Source organism: Giraffa tippelskirchi, chromosome 14 (genome assembly GCF_054371585.1).
Source record: "Giraffa tippelskirchi isolate mGirTip1 chromosome 14, T2T-mGirTip1v1.2.pri, whole genome shotgun sequence".
NCBI lineage: Eukaryota > Metazoa > Chordata > Mammalia > Artiodactyla > Giraffidae > Giraffa > Giraffa tippelskirchi.
Genome location: NC_137288.1, coordinates 36,049,236 through 36,067,563, shown reverse-complemented (window position 1 = coordinate 36,067,563; position 18,328 = coordinate 36,049,236). Strand labels below are relative to the sequence as shown.

General features: G+C 36.7%; 1 protein-coding gene across 24 annotated transcripts in view; it reads right to left on the bottom strand.

Moving 5' to 3' along the window:
• Positions 1 to 18,328, bottom strand: part of NOL4 (nucleolar protein 4) — a 675,738-nt gene that overhangs the window by 294,418 nt on the left and 362,992 nt on the right. For 22 of the 24 annotated variants that reach the window (XR_014074812.1, XM_081562521.1, XM_081562531.1 and 19 more), the window contains one exon: positions 13,599 to 13,748. Coding sequence is in view for 22 of the 24 variants with exons in the window: in XM_081562527.1 (XP_081418653.1) it covers positions 13,599 to 13,748 (150 nt within the window). In the remaining 2 variants the exon portion in view is untranslated. Of the gene's footprint in view, positions 1 to 12,559; positions 12,623 to 13,598; positions 13,749 to 18,328 lie in introns of those variants that run through there. The other 2 variants (XM_081562513.1, XM_081562529.1) reach the window with 2 other exon arrangements.

The window sequence follows — 18,328 nt, the reverse complement described above, 5'->3', positions numbered from 1 at the left end:
TTTTCCCGAGCTCCAAAATCGCTGTAGACAGTGAATGCTGCCATGAAATCAAACAATGTTTGGTCCTTTGAAGAAAAGCTATGACAAACTTAGTGTATTAAAAGGCAGAGACATCACTTCGTTGACAAGGTCCCTATAGTCAAAGCTATGGTTTTTCCAGTAGTCATGTATGGATGTGAGAGTTTGACGATCACGAAGGCTGAGCATCAAAGAATTGATGCTTTTGAACTACAGTGTTGGAGAAGACTCTTGAGAGTCCCTTGGACAGCAAGGAGATCAAACCAGTCAATCCTAAAGGAAATCAGTCCTGAATATTCATTGGAAGGACTAATGCTGAAGCTCCAATACTTTGGCCACTTGATATGAAGAGTCAACTCATTGGAAAAGACCCTGATGTTGGGAAGATCGAGAGCAGGAGGAAAAGGGGGAGACAGAGGATGCGATGGTTGATGACATCACTGACTCAGTGGACATGAGTTTGACAAACTCCAGGAGATAGTGAAGGAAAGGGAAGCCTGGTGTACTGGCAGTTCATGGGGTCTCAAAGAGTCAGAAAGGACTGAGCTACTCAACAACAAATAGGAAATCATTGTAATCACTTGTTGGTAATTTTTTGGCTAATTTTAATGTGATTCCAAAAAATGCTTTGATCGGGACTCAACATAAATGCTCTCAGGTAAAAAGCGTCTTTATAACAACATAATCAGTTAAACAAAAGGGCAGACATTAAGCTTGTCTGATCATATTTGCAGTTACTCTGACCCTCAGCAATTTTTGCTTCCAAACCCTAAGTGCCATTTCAGCAAGACTTCGTGTTATACTGTATCTATTTGACCTCTATACGTCTGTTAACTAACTGAACTCCTGTGACTTAACATCTTCAATATCAAAACTAGGATGCTCCCAGGTTTGCTCTTTAGCCCCTGCAAACTCTCTACTGCCCCCTGGTGGTGGGTTTTCAACTTTTTGGTTGGGTTCTTATCAATCCCATAGTATTGATTTTGCTACACTCTGGTACTGTTACTGGGGCTTCCCTCATAGGTCAGTTGGTAAAGAATCCGCCTGCAATGCAGGAGACCCTGGTTCGATTCCTGGAGCAGGAAGAGCTGCTGGAGAAGGGATAGGCTACCCACTCCAGTATTCATCAATTACTCCAATATGCCTTTTTCAGTTTATATCACTGTCTACTATTCCTTTGTTCTTTTCTGATCATTTTATATATTCAGTCATCACACCCATTTATCAGGTCCTCTTGTCTTTTTCATTTAGTTAAGGAGTGGCCCAGTCATGAATATCTTGAGTTGATTTTTAAATATGATTAAGTTTCCAAGGGGCTTCCCAGGTGGCGCTATTGGTAAATTACCCTCCTGCCAATACAGGAGACATAAGAGACACAGATTCAATCCCTGGGTTGGGAAGAGCCCCTGGAAGAGGACACAGCAACCCACTCCAATATCCTTGCCTGGAGAATCCCATGGAGAGAGGAGCCTGGGGGGCTACAGTCCATAGGGTTGCACAGAGTCAGACACGACTGAAGCGAGTTAGCACACAAAGGTTCCTAGATAAAATACAACACTCACAATTAAATGTGAATTCCAGATAAACATGTGATATTGGGAATAACGTATTAAAATTATTGTTAATCTGAAATTCAAATATAACTGGGCATTCTGTATCTTTATTTAAATCTGGCAAACTTGTAGGGTACATTTAACTGAGATGAATGAAAATATGGGTTAGAGCCCAAAGATAATTTTAAATGTGGAACAAATTGTTGTGCCAGGAAGATCTAAGAATATATCAAGAGCAGAAGTGAGAAGCAGGGTAGGTGGAAGTGATTACTGGGCATCTGCAGGCAATCTGAAATCACAGTGCTCATTGAAAGAAATGTTTTCCAACTTTTTAGACCAACAGCACAGGCAGAAATATATTTTACATCCTAAGCCAGCATGTATACACATTTCTACAGTAAAATAGATCATTTCTATCCTCTTCTATTTCATTTTTTAAAAGTTATCACAAGTCAGTACATTCACCTGAAAACCCACGAATAGGTCATGACACATAATGTGAAAAATACTGGCCTAAAGCACAGAAATACAGTCTGTCAGTCCAAAGACATTTGCTGTGGTGTTGAGAGAAGATGGTGGTTATGTGGTCAAATTTAAAAGGAAGGCTACAAATTCAAAGGAGGTCTAAAGTGGGCAAGACTATTCTTAGACAGTTCAGGTCAAACTTTAGACAGCTAAAAGCAAGTTGGAAATCTGAGGCAAATGCTTCAGATGAAGGGCGAAGGGAATAAAAATGGAATCAAGCGCAGTCTATCCTCCAGGGATAGGAAAACAGTACAAGAGCAAGGAAAGAGGCAAAGGCAGTGAACTTTGGCAGAGGCACAGAAATATGCTATATGATGAAAAGAAACAAGAGGAGGAAAATAGAGAGGTAAAACCCTTCTAGGGCAACATTGGATGAACTGAGCATGACATCACTGTCCATTAGCAAATCAAGATGCAGGCAAACAAGAAATAGAAATGATCTAATTATAGCTAATTCATTTTTATAAGAAAGAGTTTTTGCTCCACTGATGACACTTAAAATTTAGCTATACTACTATGCAGAAAAGAACTTTATTTTCTATTTTTTATCTTTATTATAATGATGAACATCTTTATCTTGGAGTTGTATTTTGCAATAATTAAAATAGCCATCAACTGTGCAAATGTGACTACAGCAAAAAGAGAGTCCAATAAACTGGAGTTATATTTCCAAAGTTGTGGGTAATGTTTTTGTGTTTCTTCTTACGTTAGAATATCTGGCTATTAAGGAACAGATTGTCATAACGGAAAATCTTTATATTAGATGAAAAAAAAAAATGAGCAGATGGATACTAAAAAAGTTTTTCTCCGTACATGGTTCCTAAAAGTAAAATAAAGAGAATCCCTAACTGTTGCATGTAAATAAAATGACTCCGCACAGCAAATGTTTATTCAGTGACTTGCAGCATGAATAGCTTCATTAAATATACAATTACACACATGGAAGTGTGGGAAAATTGACTTCCTCTATCTTCTGTGATATATTAGTGTTTTTTCTGGGACTTAGGGGAGAACAAGTTGAATTCAACTTTTTTTGGTCCAGATTTCAACGGCATGGTCAAGCTCTCATGGGTTCCTGTTTCAGCTCCCTTGGTTAAAGTTTACCCTTATTAAGCCCTGAGAGGCAGAGGGATGGCAGTACTTCTTTTAAAACACACGGTCAAGAATACTGCTGCCACAGTCACCCAAAACAGTCAAGATTTAGCCCTCTTAGGAAAAACAGAAGAAAAATAGAGAAGCTCAGGCTTCACTTTACTAAGGAGAGCCGTGAGTCACACAGCCCTCACGTTGTTATTCAGTTCCCCTGTCACGTCCGACTCTTTGCGACCCCATGGACTGCAGCACACCAGGCTTCCCTGTCCTTCACCATCTCCCTGCTCAAACTCAAGTCCATTGAGTCGGTGATGCCATCCCTCCATCTCATCCTCTGTCGTCCCCTTCTCCTCCTGCCCTCAGTCTTTCCCAGCATCAGGGTCTTTTCCAATGAGTCGGCTCTTTGCATCAGGTGGCCAAAGTATTGGAGCTTCAGCTTCAGTATCAGTCCTTCCAGTGAATATTCAGAACTGATTTCCTTAGGATTGACTGGTTTGATTTCCTTGCAGTCCAATGCACTGTCAAGAGTCTTCTCCAATACCACAGAGTTCGAAAGCATCAATTCTTCGGCGCTCAGCCTTCTTGACGGTCCAACTCTCACACCCACACATGACAACTGGAAAAACCATAGCTTTGTCTATAGGGACCTTTGTCAGCAAAGTGATGTTTCTGCTTCATATGTCTATGCAATGTGCAGAGTCTGTGAGGAGTTCAGAGGATTTAGGGCACCAGTCACTCATCTCCTTGCGTGGTCCTTCAATAAAACTTTCTCTGCTCCACCATTTTGGTTTCTTTGGCCTCACTATGTGTCAGGCACACCAAAGTGACTTTTGAAAACAGGGAATAACTAGGACTGTGTTGCTGGAACTTAGCACTCAGGGGTTAAGGATAAATCTTGGAGTACTTGGGGCGATGCCCTCTGTCTGGCCCCGAAGTCTGTAGTGCCCTATTGAGAAATACTTCTTTAAACTGTACAAATAACTATGCAAACCAATGGATACATTTCGTATACCAAATCACAGTGCCCAGGAATACCCCAAAATATTTGAACACCAAATACAAAAAAATTTGGTCCAAATCCCAATTCTTAGAATCCATTTTCTCACGATTCAGCTCCTTTCCGATTGCTAGGGCCAAGGAGCAGAGCCATGCTCAACCATGGCTGTGCTAAGGCAGAGGACGTTCCCGGAAAAATGAAGGGGAAGGAGAGGGTGAGGAAGAGAGCAGAGGAACAGATAAAGAAAAAAACAGGAAAACAATGTCACTTGTTACTTATAAAATGGCTAAAACTGCTGCAGATGAAGTTAGTGAATAGTGCTTTCAATTCTGGAAAAGTCATGAATGAAAATATGGGTGGATGTTTTCCATGGGCCACTGAGGACATAGATGATACAAAGAAAGAGGCTGCTCAGCATCTAGTTAGTAGACAAAAAGGCGTTTATGGCATCCGTCACCTCACAAAGAATTCTGAATTTTTAGAGAATATCATGTTTCTATTTACCCCACTATGTATAACATCATGTTGGGACCAATGATTACATTTACACCTTTACATACATAAATACTATGAGCCTCAAAACAACCCTATAATTAACACATGCAAACACTGCGTGCATAAAACTCACCTAATCAGGATTTAAACTCAAGTCTAGCTGACATCAAAGGTGGCACCGTGTTCTTTCTACTACCCCATGTCCTAGTCTTCTTTCCTATTATGTTTTATCCCAATTAAATAGGTATTTATTTACAATTTAATTTATCCCAATACATTAAATTAAAAATTACATATTTAATTTATCCCAATTAAATATGTATTTATTTACCTTCTGGGAGAATAGCATTGAAACATGTATATTATCATATGTGAAACAGAACACCATTCCATGTTTGATGCATGAGACAAATGCTCAGGACTGGGGCAATGGGATGACCCAGAGGGATGGGATGCGGAGGGAGGTGGGTGGGGGGTCCAGGAAGGGGAACACATGTAAACCCATGGCTGATTCATGTCAATGTATGGCAAAAACTATTACAATATTGTAAAGTAATTAGCCCCCAACTAAAATACATAAATTTATTTTAAAAAATATGTATTTAAATAAATATCCATGTGCATATACTGTAAGAAATTCAGGAGCTTTTATTTCTGACATCATCACAGTGTCCAGGAAAACCTAAACCTCTGGATCTGAAGAATCATCAACTAGAAAGTATTATTTGTCCTGGGCTGTTTGAAAAGCTGCACTGGCACATTTTCACCACAAGGGTGCACTGAAGTAGCAATTTATCAAGCTGGACATAAAGAATTAATGATGTTTCTAGAAAGGGTTAATTTCTTTTCAAGGAATATATCTATTCACAATAACACAAAAAGTATCAATAACAGAATTTGTGACATTAGTTGATGATAAACTGGTTTGGATGAATTCTTAAATATTTTGATGGTCTCAACTACCTAAAAGAAAGTTTCTGAGTAGAAGGATTTGCACTCTTACTCTGCCCACCTGGGCTAATTCTCACTACAGCTGTATAAGAAATAAATCAATTCTGACAAATGAATGAACATTATTATTCTGTTTTAGGATTACTATTTAATAACTCTAATTGGCAGGCCACTGATTTACTTTTTCCTTCTGAGTTGGTTTTATGCATCTGACTGCTTATGCTTGGCCTGAGTAATTTTGAGTTACCAAAAATAATGAGTGTTCCCACATGAAAGTTAGGTTTAACATTGTGTGTGTGTGTGTGTGTATGTGTGTGTGTTTAATCACTCAGTTGTGTTTGACTCTTTGTGACCCCATGGACTGTAGCCCACCAGGCTCCTCTGTCCATGGAATTCTCCAGGCAAGAATACTGGAGTGGGTTGCCATGTGCTCCTCCAGGGGATCTTCCCAACCCAGGGATCAAACCCAGGTCTCCACATCACAGGCGGATTCTTTACCATCTGTGCCACCAGGGAAGCCCAATATTATGTGTACCATGTTTAAACTTGATAGCTGTTTTCAATACTCAGCAATCACCTTCATAAAACCTCTATACTTGGGGAGGGGATATGCTGATATGGTTGTGCATCTGATAAGAAATAAACCAATGTGTGAAAATGTAAGTGATGTGTTTATACCTTGCCTCAAAGATGATAGTATAATTAAATGGAGCATCAAAGCTTTCCCTGAAAAACAAAGGGGAAGCACGTGGGTTAAATAACTTTGCTACCTTATTCAGAGCCTGCAAAACTACAGAAATCCAGGGCACTGTTCAAGTCAACATGAACTGGGTAGTGCAGGGTCTTTAGAGCCATGGGCCACAGTTCTGATCTTATTTCATTATCTCCATTTATAGTAACATCTTTATACTACTTAGTTGGTATCAAAAATTCAAGGACTTCACAGAGACAAGGTGAAATTTCTCCTTCAACAAGCATTTATGGAAAACCATGAGATGGTCCTTTTACTAAGCTGGGGCTATACAATAATATGAGAGACAGATATGGCCCCCCACCATTAGGGACTTCACCATTTTTTTAACTTTGACACTAGCTATAAATAAAGGGGGGGAAAAAAAGAAGGAAAATTTTGCTATTTTCAGCAGCATGGATGGACTTGGAGGGCATTATGTTAAGTGAAATATGTCAGACAGAGAAAGACAAATACTGTATGATTTCACTTATGCGTGGAATCTAAAATATACAACAAACTATTGAATATAACAAAAAAGAAGCAGACTCATAGATATAGAGAAAAAACTAGTGGTTACTAGTAGGGAGAAGGAGGGGCAACAGAGGTACAAACTACTGGGTGTAAGATGGACTCAAGGATATATTGTACTATATGGAAAACATAAGCAATATTTTGTAGTAACTGTAAATGGAAAGTAACCTTTAAAAATGGCATTAAATAAATTGGATAAAATAAACAAGAGGAATCACACAAAAGTACCATAAAATAGTTATAACTGAGTAAGTTTTAAAATAATAAAATATATTTTTAGATCACTGACTTAATATATAACAGAATCACTGAGTTCTATATTAACAAATGTTTATAAAATATATTTGAGTTTGGAATAATTTTAAAACTTTTCCCTACTTCTACTTGATACCCCAAACAGTTGCTTATTTAAGCCATTTCAGTGTGTAATAACAAAGAGAAATAAACAATGTCATCTGCATATAAAAGACAGGGACTTATATCTGTTTAACTGTTGTATTATTTTGCTTTTTTTTTTTTTTTTTACATTAGGTCCATGAAGATTGTTTACAGACATAAAATTAACTCCAAGTCCCAGAGAATATTTTCTTCAATCCTTGGCTTCAGAAACACCCTATATATGCACTTGGATCTGTGTTAGCAAAAGGAAGAAATCCCAATAGTAAAAGGCCATCTGAGGAGGGACACAGGAACACAGCATGTTGATATTCTATCTGTAAATCATGACTAGGCAGTTCCTCCACTGAGAAATCTACTTAATATTCATAGTTTTTAATCTAATACTTTCTATTTCAAAACAATACTCTCATCTTTTACAAATATTTCATAAAAGAAATACGTGGGGTTTGCAGAGGCCTTTCATCCTCCTTTGATACCATGGGCTTCCCAGGTGGCTCTAATGGTCAAGAACCCACCTGCCAATGCAGGAGACGCAAGAGACAGGTTGGATCCCTAGAGGAAGGCATGGCAACCCACTCCAGTATTCTTGCATGGAGAATCCCATGGACGGAGGGGCCTGGCAGGCTACAGTCCATGGGGGTCACATGAAGTCGTACATGACTGAAATGACTGAGCACGCACACACTTGATAACACGAGCTCTCAACTTCTATACCATACATGCCAAAGACTACTACCCATGATGCCACACCAGGACCCATACAAAAATCAGGCGGATTGTGCTGCTTGGAACATTAGTAGGTTTATCTATGGCATGTCACACGTTTGTTTCCTACCTGTTCTTCAGCTAAACCCAGCTACATATGAGAGACAAACATATTTACAAAATGATCACAGAAAATGTCAATGACTGCTAGCAGCCTAATTTATTCTCTCACTTCTCTTGCCCGAGGATATGTGAAGTCCATATAAAGATATAGAGGTCAATGGTTTAATCCAAAGAAGTTAAATTCTAATTATAAACTTAAGGCATTGTGATAGGGAAGGGAAGTGATATTCAGAGATCGAGGCCTTCCTGACACTAATCACAGAAATAGCTATAACCCCCTATTTCAGTAGTGTCTCAGGCTATAGGACTATAAGTCAAGCAAGACTGATGGTTACAGGATCATTTATGTTTACAATGAAATTTGAGGTGTGGTCACATCTGTTGCACTGCAGCTTAAAATCACATTATAAATTTAGTAATGGCCTGCTCACCACATGATTCAGATTACTGCAAAAATTTTAACAAAATGGAGAGCAGTGAAAAATTTCTGACACTTGAGAGTCATTTTTTATGGCCTTTCTTATTTGATTGCTATTTTTAAAACTTGGAAAAAAGAAGTCTAATGATACAGATACTTTTCATGATTATTATTATCATTATTATTATTTATAAGAGAGCTCTCTAGATGATAATAAAGCCAAAATCTTCTATCTCTCTGCTATGCTCATCAGCCAATCTGCTTTATCAAGAGCAGGAGGCATTTCCCTGTTTGAACACTTCCTGTGCCAGCCAACTTGTTCACTTTGGTACTATTTTCCTTGCGTACAGTAATGGCTCCACACGTACTGTGAAAATTGCTGTAATCCCTTCAGAGCTAGAAGAAAATAGAAATACAGCCTCCTCATTTCACATGTGCAAAAACTGTGGCCTATGCCAAGTAGGGGGTAGATGAATTGCTAGGAACTCTCAGAACTTTAATTTAGTGTTATTTTTTTTTTTTGGACAGTAAAATTGTTGCAACTTTTGGTCATTCCTCTTATTCTCAATTGACAAGAATTCTGAGAATTTTCACATAACAAACTAGCCCAAACAGTGCAAGTTAAAATATCCCACTTAGCAGTAAAGTCACCAAACCAATAGATATTAATAAAAAACAACAGGATAAAAATGATGCTGACAGGGTTTTAAGGTTAAGTGTTAAGAGACCTGAAAGAATAAATACTTTTCCTTTCTGAAGTCAGAGTAGGGATATAGACATTCTGGCTCATATATTATTTTTCTATAGTATTTCCCTGAATGTTGTTGTTGTTTAGTCACGCAGTTGGCCCCAACTCTTTGCAACCCCATGGACTGTAGTCCACCAGACTTCTCTGCCCATGAATATCCCTGAATAAGAATATTCTATTCATATTGAAAGTAAATTATTTAAAGAGAGCCAGTTTTAAAATTTTTCAGAAAAGTAATTGAAAATTAACGTAAGACTGGAACTTGGGAAGAAGCAAAGAAATAACTAAAGTTCTCATAAACATCGTCTAGCAGGAAAGGTCCTAAACAAAGAGATCCTGGCTTACTTCCACTCTTCCCTTCAGCCTGGTCAAACCCTGGATAACAGTTATGCTGTGGACTGTCCGAGACTGTGACATTTATAAGGTGTACACAAAATAATGTCTCAGTTATGACTTTTCCTCTCTTTCCCAACATTGGGGGGCATTGGGGCAAGCAGAGGAAATTACATCCATAATTATATTTAGGACAATGACGGAGCTACATTGATTGCCCTGCTTGTCTTTCTACCTGGTACAAGACTAGTGATTGGATAAAGGAGAAATAATATTATTCAAAAGTTGACCACAAGGCAAGCACTTCATGAATATTAATTGACTTATTTTACCATGCCATGCATACCATTACCTCCCTCTAAACAGGAGGAGAAAAAAAGTAAATAACTGGCCCAAAGAGGCACAGAGAGGAAGTACTAAATTTGAAATTTAAAACTGAGTTTGCCTGGCTTCTGGTCTACTTTCTTGTAGCTATAGCATATGCTTTCCATTCGGAATTAAATGAATGCAATTATTGGCAGCTATATATGTGAGTAATACATGTAAACTTACTGTTTCACACCACAAATTACATGTGTATGTGTACATTTACACATATATATGCAGACTGTTCTCTCTACTGAAAACACTGACTTTTCTCACTAGTTCCTGTATTTCCAACCACTTACTTTTATTTTAGCAAGAAAGAGCTTTGAAACTTTATCCTTTAACTGGGCCCTAACTGAAGACACCTTTCTGGGAAGCCAACTGTGCTTTAGCCTGTGACAAAATGCAAGAGATAAAAGACAACCGGAGAAGAGCTGTGTTTCCTGAAGGTGGAATTCAGACAATAGTTGAGAAAAGTTAAGGACTGGAAGATAGCTTCCTGCATTCATGAATTTTTTTTAAACAATGTTACAAAATTAATTTTGAAGTCACTTTCCAAACTGCTAAGTATACTTGCGTTCAATCTTCAGTAGAAAGATATATTGAAGTTCAAATGTAAGTGATATCTGAATGATTCACACTTCTTCTCTACTCTGTTAAGGTATATCATCAACTCAAAAATATTGAAGGAAACACATTCAATGCACCAGTAAAGGTTTATAAGACACGGAGACGAAAGGGAAAAAATACCTAAAAGACACTCGAATTCAACAATGACTGAAAAAAATTATTTATGATAGCCTTTACATATTCCTAAAATGTGTCATTTTATGTGGATTTTTAAAAAGAGCTCATAAGTAATAGAACACACCCTCCAATTTTATCTCTAGTCAGATCAGATTGCAATAAAATTTAGGTTGTATAATGACTAGATATTTCAAGGAATGATATACTGCAGAGAGGTAAAAACAAATGGCATTCAGAAGTTAATCCAATATTAAAGGACCACCATTTCCTGCAGAGTGAAAACACAGAAAAGATTTGCAAAAAAAGGCAAAGTAAATAAAATGACCACTAAATCTATCGGTAATATTATTAAGACAATATGACACGTTTTAATGATTAGTTGTATAAGTATAGTTTCTTGGCCATGTAGCATAAGGGAGAAAAAGAAAGTCAATAAACATAATCATGCATGCTCTATGAGCTAATGTGTTAGAAATAGAAAATAATCTTAATGGGAACCATTATAATTGCAGTAGGTTATCTAGCTAATTTTACCAATGACTAGCCAATTCGAACATTAGCATTGAGAACTAAATTCTGACCCAACAGTCTAGGGCCCTAATAGCACTAAACCACTTCATTTCAAATTACATTTAGTGTGATGTCCCATTAGTTGAACACTTATATTAACTTTTAATATTAGATTTAAATTCATTATAGAGTCATGTGTACATTTTTGCTGGCCATGCAGCAGTGTTTGTTTTTTTTTTCTTCCCCATGATGTATTATTACTCCATAAAATGGAAATGTATTTTGGAAATGTAATTAGGATTCAATTGAGGGATACCAGAAGTCAAAAGGTTAGGCCAGAAGAAACCTTGGTGATATTAGGAAAAGGTGAGAATACTTTAGTTGCAAAAACAAAAATAAAATTTGGCAAAGAGAAGGAACTTCAAAAAGGACATTCTCAAGAGGGAATGGGTGATGCTTCAGACACTATTAGTATGTTCAAAGTTGGTATCTATCCCTATTCCAAAATGCAGAAAATGTCTCCAAAATGTTAATGCAAAATGATATATATTAGAAATGTATTTACCAATTTATCGGAAGGGTTTAGCATGCTTTATGGCAGTTCAGATTCTCTACATTTAGTAAAACATCAGATGAGAGATTTGGGTCTATGACATATTTTTATTTTAATTAAAAGTTTCTAGTAAATGCACTTCAAAGATTAAATCACTTTCAATTGCTTTTGGCACCTACACAGATTCGGCTGCCATATGATTACTGACAATGAAGCTACTTGGGTTTTGTTGGTTTGCTTTCATTTAATACAATTGAACTTATGTATTCCTACCTTACAAAGTCCTATCAAGTTCAGGTAGCTATTTTGTAAAAATGAATTATCATTACCATAACAATACACAGTTAGTGATATTAGTAGATCAATATATAATTTTTTCTCCTATTAGTATCCAGAGATACAACCCTGGCTTAGGAGACAGGCAAAAGGAGTATGTTCAGCAATATTAGTTTGCACAAAAAAAATTTAAGAAGCTAGATCATTGTCATTAGTCATGATAAAAATGTCTCCTAGGATATGTAAGTCAAAAGAAAGTTTATGTGGCAGAATTATGTAAGGAAACTTACAAAAGTGCCTGCCCACAAACCATGCAATCTGGAAACAGCCAAGAAACAAAACCATAGAGAAGGAGAGATAAATACAACATGTATTAGGGGTTATTATGCAACTAAGATTCAATATGATCCTGGAAATATAGCAAAAAATAGTTATGGAAAAGAAGCTATTTCTTATGCTCAGTAGCTAATTTTCAAACATATGTACCTGTATTTGAAACTTTGAGCATTTCACACATTTTTCTGTATCTGAAAAAAAAATGGATCCAGACTGATATTGTATATAAATATAGCTGAAAACAGTTAATATAAAGGTAGCCAAAAGCAAAGTTCAATAAGAATTATAAAAAAAGGATATTGTTCTGATTGCTGATAAAGTATTTCTGATGTACACTTGCTCATATTGGAAAAGAATGATTTACTGTTCAATTTTCCTAGTAAAGGATGAATTATCTAAATAAGATGATTTCATAAAATGTTTAATTAAATTAAAAACTAGAATAAAATGTTTAGATCGAACAGTAAGTATAATTAGAAACTTTAGAAATAATATATAACTCCATTTTGACAGTAAATATTTCAAAGTCTAACAGTTAATTAAATCTGTTTTCTAGATAATTTACAATAAAAACATTATATATTTTCATTTTTAATTGATCAAGGGCATTAGACTATAAAAATAACACATATTTTTAAAATAATCTATACTGGAAAATTAAGAAATGCATACCCTTCAGGGTAAATGTATTTAATACAAGGTAATATAAGAAGAAGACATAAAATTTTCTTATTCATGTGATTATAATTATTAAATAAGAAATACCTGAACATATTAATATGATTTGAAGGGGAAGGACAGTTAAGACAATAGTGGTAGTAAAAAGTTCATCTGTTCCAGTACATAATTTATATTGTATGATTTGAAAATATATTATGTATCGAACATATAACACAGATAATCTTCGCATGTGGGCATTTAACTGGGACTAACCACATTGTATGCTTATTTTAAAAAAATGATAACGCTAAAAACACGTTTGAACTATATGAAATAAACTTAGTGAACATACAACAAAAATAAAATCAGTAATAATAATAGTTTAAATGCTGGGTGTGACCATGATACAGTAAAATTTATGTGGAAGATAGAATATTCATAGTTATTTAACCCAACTTTAACAAGCATATAATATCAAATTTCAAAATGCATGCCTTTTTTTCTCTTTTATTTTCATTTCTTAACTTACTGCTTTGTAAGTTCTCTTTTGTCCAGCATGTTTCCGAATTTGTTCTCCATTTGGCCCTGTTTCCACATGCATTGAATAGATAATGTCAAAGAAATCTTCAACCACAGCTACCCGCCGCAAAGATAGCTTCTCATCTACCCCTACACCATCCTGTGAACAAAACCAGAAAAAAAAACAGGCACAAGATTAATAAAGATGTATTAAATACATCAGATTAACACATAAATTTCATTATTCAAAAGCATTTTGATAAACTGAACCAAATCATCTAGACAGGAAAATTGAAAAAATGTGATTAAATATCTTGTTTTATACTTAATTTACATATAAAACTTTAAGAAACATGAAAAAGATATTTGGCAGATTTAATCATGCCAACAAAGGTCCATCTAGTTAAGGCTATGGTTTGTCCAGTAGTCATGTATGGATGTGAGATTTGGACTATAAAGAAAGCTGAGCACCAGAGAATTGATGCTTTGAACTGTGGTGCTGGAGAAGACTCTTGCGAGTCCCTTGGACTGCAAGGAGATCCAACCAGTCCATCCTAAAGGAAATCAGTGCTGAATATTCATTGAAAGGACTGATGTTGAAGCTAAAACTCCAATACTTTGGCCTCCTGATGCCACATGATGCTGACTCATTTGAAAAGACCCTGATGCTGGGAAAAATTGAAGGCGGGAGGAGAAGGGGATGACAGAGGAAGAGATGGTTGGAAGGCATTACTGACTCAATGGACATGAGTTTGAGTAAACTCCGGGGGTTGGTGATGGACAGGGAGGCCTGGTGTGCTGCAGTCCATGGGGTCGCAAAGAGTCGGACACAACTGAGCAACTGAACTGAACTGAATCATGCTTACCCATTAATGCAATCTTTTAAATTTTGTAATGACTTACTTGTAACTTTCTTAAACAGTATAACTTTCTTAAATTATTCTAAAATATATTATTAAGGCCTAGTATTTTATTGCAATAATTTCTTTCAGATATTGATTTATTTATCTAATCAATATCTATTGTGTTCCTGGGTACTGGACATTGTTATTAGAGAAATCGAAAGAAATAATATGAAACCTCTACCCATAATATCAGAGTCTAGGAAAGAAAATTCATCTATTCTTCTATTCAGATTAGACTAAGGGATAGTATGTGCTAAAGGTTAAAACTGTGAGCTCTAGAGATTATCTAGGTGTAAAATTTGGATCATCCACTCAGAAGTTGTGTATTTTGTGCAAATCACCTAAACCTCTCTGAATTTGTTTTCTTACCCATAAAATAGGAATATTAGAGCTTACTTAACAGAACTGTAATCATTAAATGAAATAATGTATGTACAGGATATAACCCAGTGTCTGACATTTAGTGAACAGTCAGTAAAAGGTGGCTTTTGCCATTCTGATGATTATGATAAAAATATAACTACTAGGGCAATTCAGAGAATAAAGATGTCACCTCTGACTGAGGCACCTTCATAGAAGAAACAGAATTTGACAGTTTGCTGAAGCAGGGGATTCATCACGGCAGAGAGAAAGACCACAAGGAGCCAAAAGTTCCTGTACATGATTGAGAAGAGCAAATAGTAAGCTTTGAATGAGATAAGAAATAAATTTAACCTTACATGTCTCCACCTGAAAGAATTCACTACTTCTGAGTGGAGGATCCCAAGTACCACCTATCTCTAGAGCACCCATTTTTAACCTTTAACCCTTAGTCTAATATTGACAATATCATAGATACATTTTTATTTCTGAAGTGAAAGCTTTCCCTGCTTACAAATACACACACACACACACACACATTCAGACAGTGTTCTTATTCAAACCTTATTCAACCTGAAGTAACACTGCGTTTCCATCAGTGCTGGCATACAACAGAAGAAGGTGATTAACCTGAGCAAAATCATTACGCAGTCAGTGAGTCAAATGGCAAAGCCTCTGAACAATTGTGCTGGCAGACTAAGCTCACTGCAAAACTGAAAGCAAATCGCATGATGTTTTTTGTTAGTTTGGTTTTATTTTATTGATTTGTTTCTGGTTCATAATAGATCTCAGAAGCAGCAGTGCCTAAAGCAGGATATTAAATAACTATCAAGTTTTATATAAGGCCAAACAGCCAGATATTCTGCCTTTGTTAAATCTGAAGTGCTTCCTCATAAATGATCTGTGATGCATGTGGTTCCTCACTAGGTTTCAGGCCTTTATGATTTCTCCCCTTTAATATCTCAAGGCATCTCTTCTTCTATACTGGAATCCATGGATAATCCTTCATTGCCTTGTGATACAAGACCAGTCTGCAGTGAGAGCTCAGGGAAGGTGCATGAAACAGTAGCAACAAGCCTGGAAATTTGCTCAAACTGAGAGGTTGGTTGTCAGGGAAGCACCACGTCAGATGTCCATCCACCAGCTCTCCTGGCCAAGCCTCTACTCCTCAGAGAACATCCACTCTTCTTAGGCTGGAAATAAAAATTCTAAGTTGACTGACTAGCAACTCTGTCCTCAAAACTTTGTCTTCCTTCCTCCCAGAAATAAAGCTTATGGAGTTTCCTCTCTGCCCCCTTACTAGATAACCAGAAATATAGTAATTTTATAAGTTACTGTGTAGTGATTATAGCCTATATATTCATTCCTTCAACAAATATCCTACAAGTACCGACTACTGCCAAGCCCTCTGGCTAAGTGCTAAAGCCATCAAAGTGTAGGAGATAGATAATCCAGGTGTTTATGTAGTTTTCAGTCTAGTATAGAAAATAAATATTGAGTCAATCATTGCTAGAGCTACATATTAATTTCCTGAGGCTTCTGTAACAAATTACCGCAAAATTGGTGGCTTAAAACAAAGTGAATTTATTCTCCCATAGTTCTGGAAGACAGAAGTTCAAAATCAAGATGTTGACGAAGCTGCACTCCCTTTAAAAGCTCCAGGGTATGACATTGGCTTCTTTTTTTGATGTGCCTCTGCTCTGTCTCTCTCACTTATAAGGATTCATCTTACATGATGGAATTTAGGGTCCAACCAGATAATCAAGGCAATCTCCTCATACCAAGATCCTTAACTTAATTGCATCTACAAAGACTCTTCTCAAACAAAGTAACACTTACAGATTCATGGGCAATAGGATTGAAATCTTTGGGTGGGCCTTATTCAACCTACTGAAGGCAATATGTATTAGAGTACAGAAAGTGCAAGTTGTGTGATGGGAGCATGTATTGGAAATGCCTTACAATTTTTGATTAACAGTCAACACTCTGATTTTGGACTATACTATAAAACTACAGTAATCAAAATGTATGGTACTGGCACAAAAACAGATACTTAGATCTATGGAACAGGTCAGAGAGCCCAGAAATAAGTCTACACACTGATGGTCAATTGATCTACCTCAAAAAAGGTTAGAATACATAATGCAGAAAAGACAGTCTCTTTAACATGTAGTGCTGGGAAAACTGGACAGCTACATGTAAAACAATGATATCAGAACATTCTTTAACAGAGTATACAATCTCATTTTATTGGGATGTCACAAAGAATAAAATACCTAGGAATAAACTTATCTGAGAATGCAAAAGACGTGTACTCCAAAAATAGAAAATGAAGATGATGCAAGCAAATGGGAAGAGATACCATGTCCCTGACAAGAAGAATTAATATTGTTAGAATGACCATACTACCAAGGCATTCTACAGATTCAAAGCATGCTTTATCAAAATGCCAATGGCATTTTCCACCGATCTAAAACAAGTAATTTTAAAATTTGTTGAATATTTGTATCGCAACACAAAAGAAAATAAATAGCCAAAGCAATCTTAAGAATCTTCTTGGGCTTCAAAATCACTGCAGATGGTGACTACAGTCATGAAATTAAAAGACACTTACTCCTTGGAAGTAAAGCTATGACCAACATAGTAGCATATTAAAAAGCAGAGACATTACTCTGCCGACAAAGGTCTGTTGGTCAAAGCTATGCTTTTTCCAGTAGTCATGTATGGATATGAGAGTTGGACCATAAAGAAAGCTGAGCACCGAAGAATTGATGCTTTTGAACTGTGGTGTTGGAGAAGACTTTGGAGAGCCCCTTGGACTGCAAGGAGATCCAACCAGTCCAGCCTAAAGGAAATCAGTTCTGAATATTCATGGGAAAGACTCATGTTGAAGCTGAAGCTCCAATAATTTGGCCACCTGATGCAAAGAACTGACTCACTTGAAAAGCCCCTGATGCTGGGAAAGATTGAAGGCAGGAGGAGGAGGGGACAACAGAGGATGAGAGGGTTGGATGGCATCACCAACTCGGTGGACATGAGTTTGAGCAAGCTCCGGGAGATGGACAGGGAAGCCTGGCATGCTGAAGTCCATGGGGTCACAAAGAGGTGGACATGACTGAGCAACTGAACTGACTGAACTGATCTTGAGGAAGCATAATAGAGCTGAAGGTAGCAGGATCCCTGACTTTACACCATACTACAAAGCTACAGTGGTCAAAACAGCATGAAACTGGTAGAAGAACAGTATTGCATATATAAGATATATACATGATATACATATACATAATAGTGTGTTACTCAGCCATAAAAATGAATCAGATGTTGCCATTTGCAAAACCACGGGTGGACCTAGACAGTATTAAGTGAAATAATTCAGAGAATGACAAATACCCTGCTTTCACTTATATGTGGAATCTGAGAAATAAGTGAACAAACAACAAAACAGAAACAGGGTCACAGCCACAGAGAAGAAGGA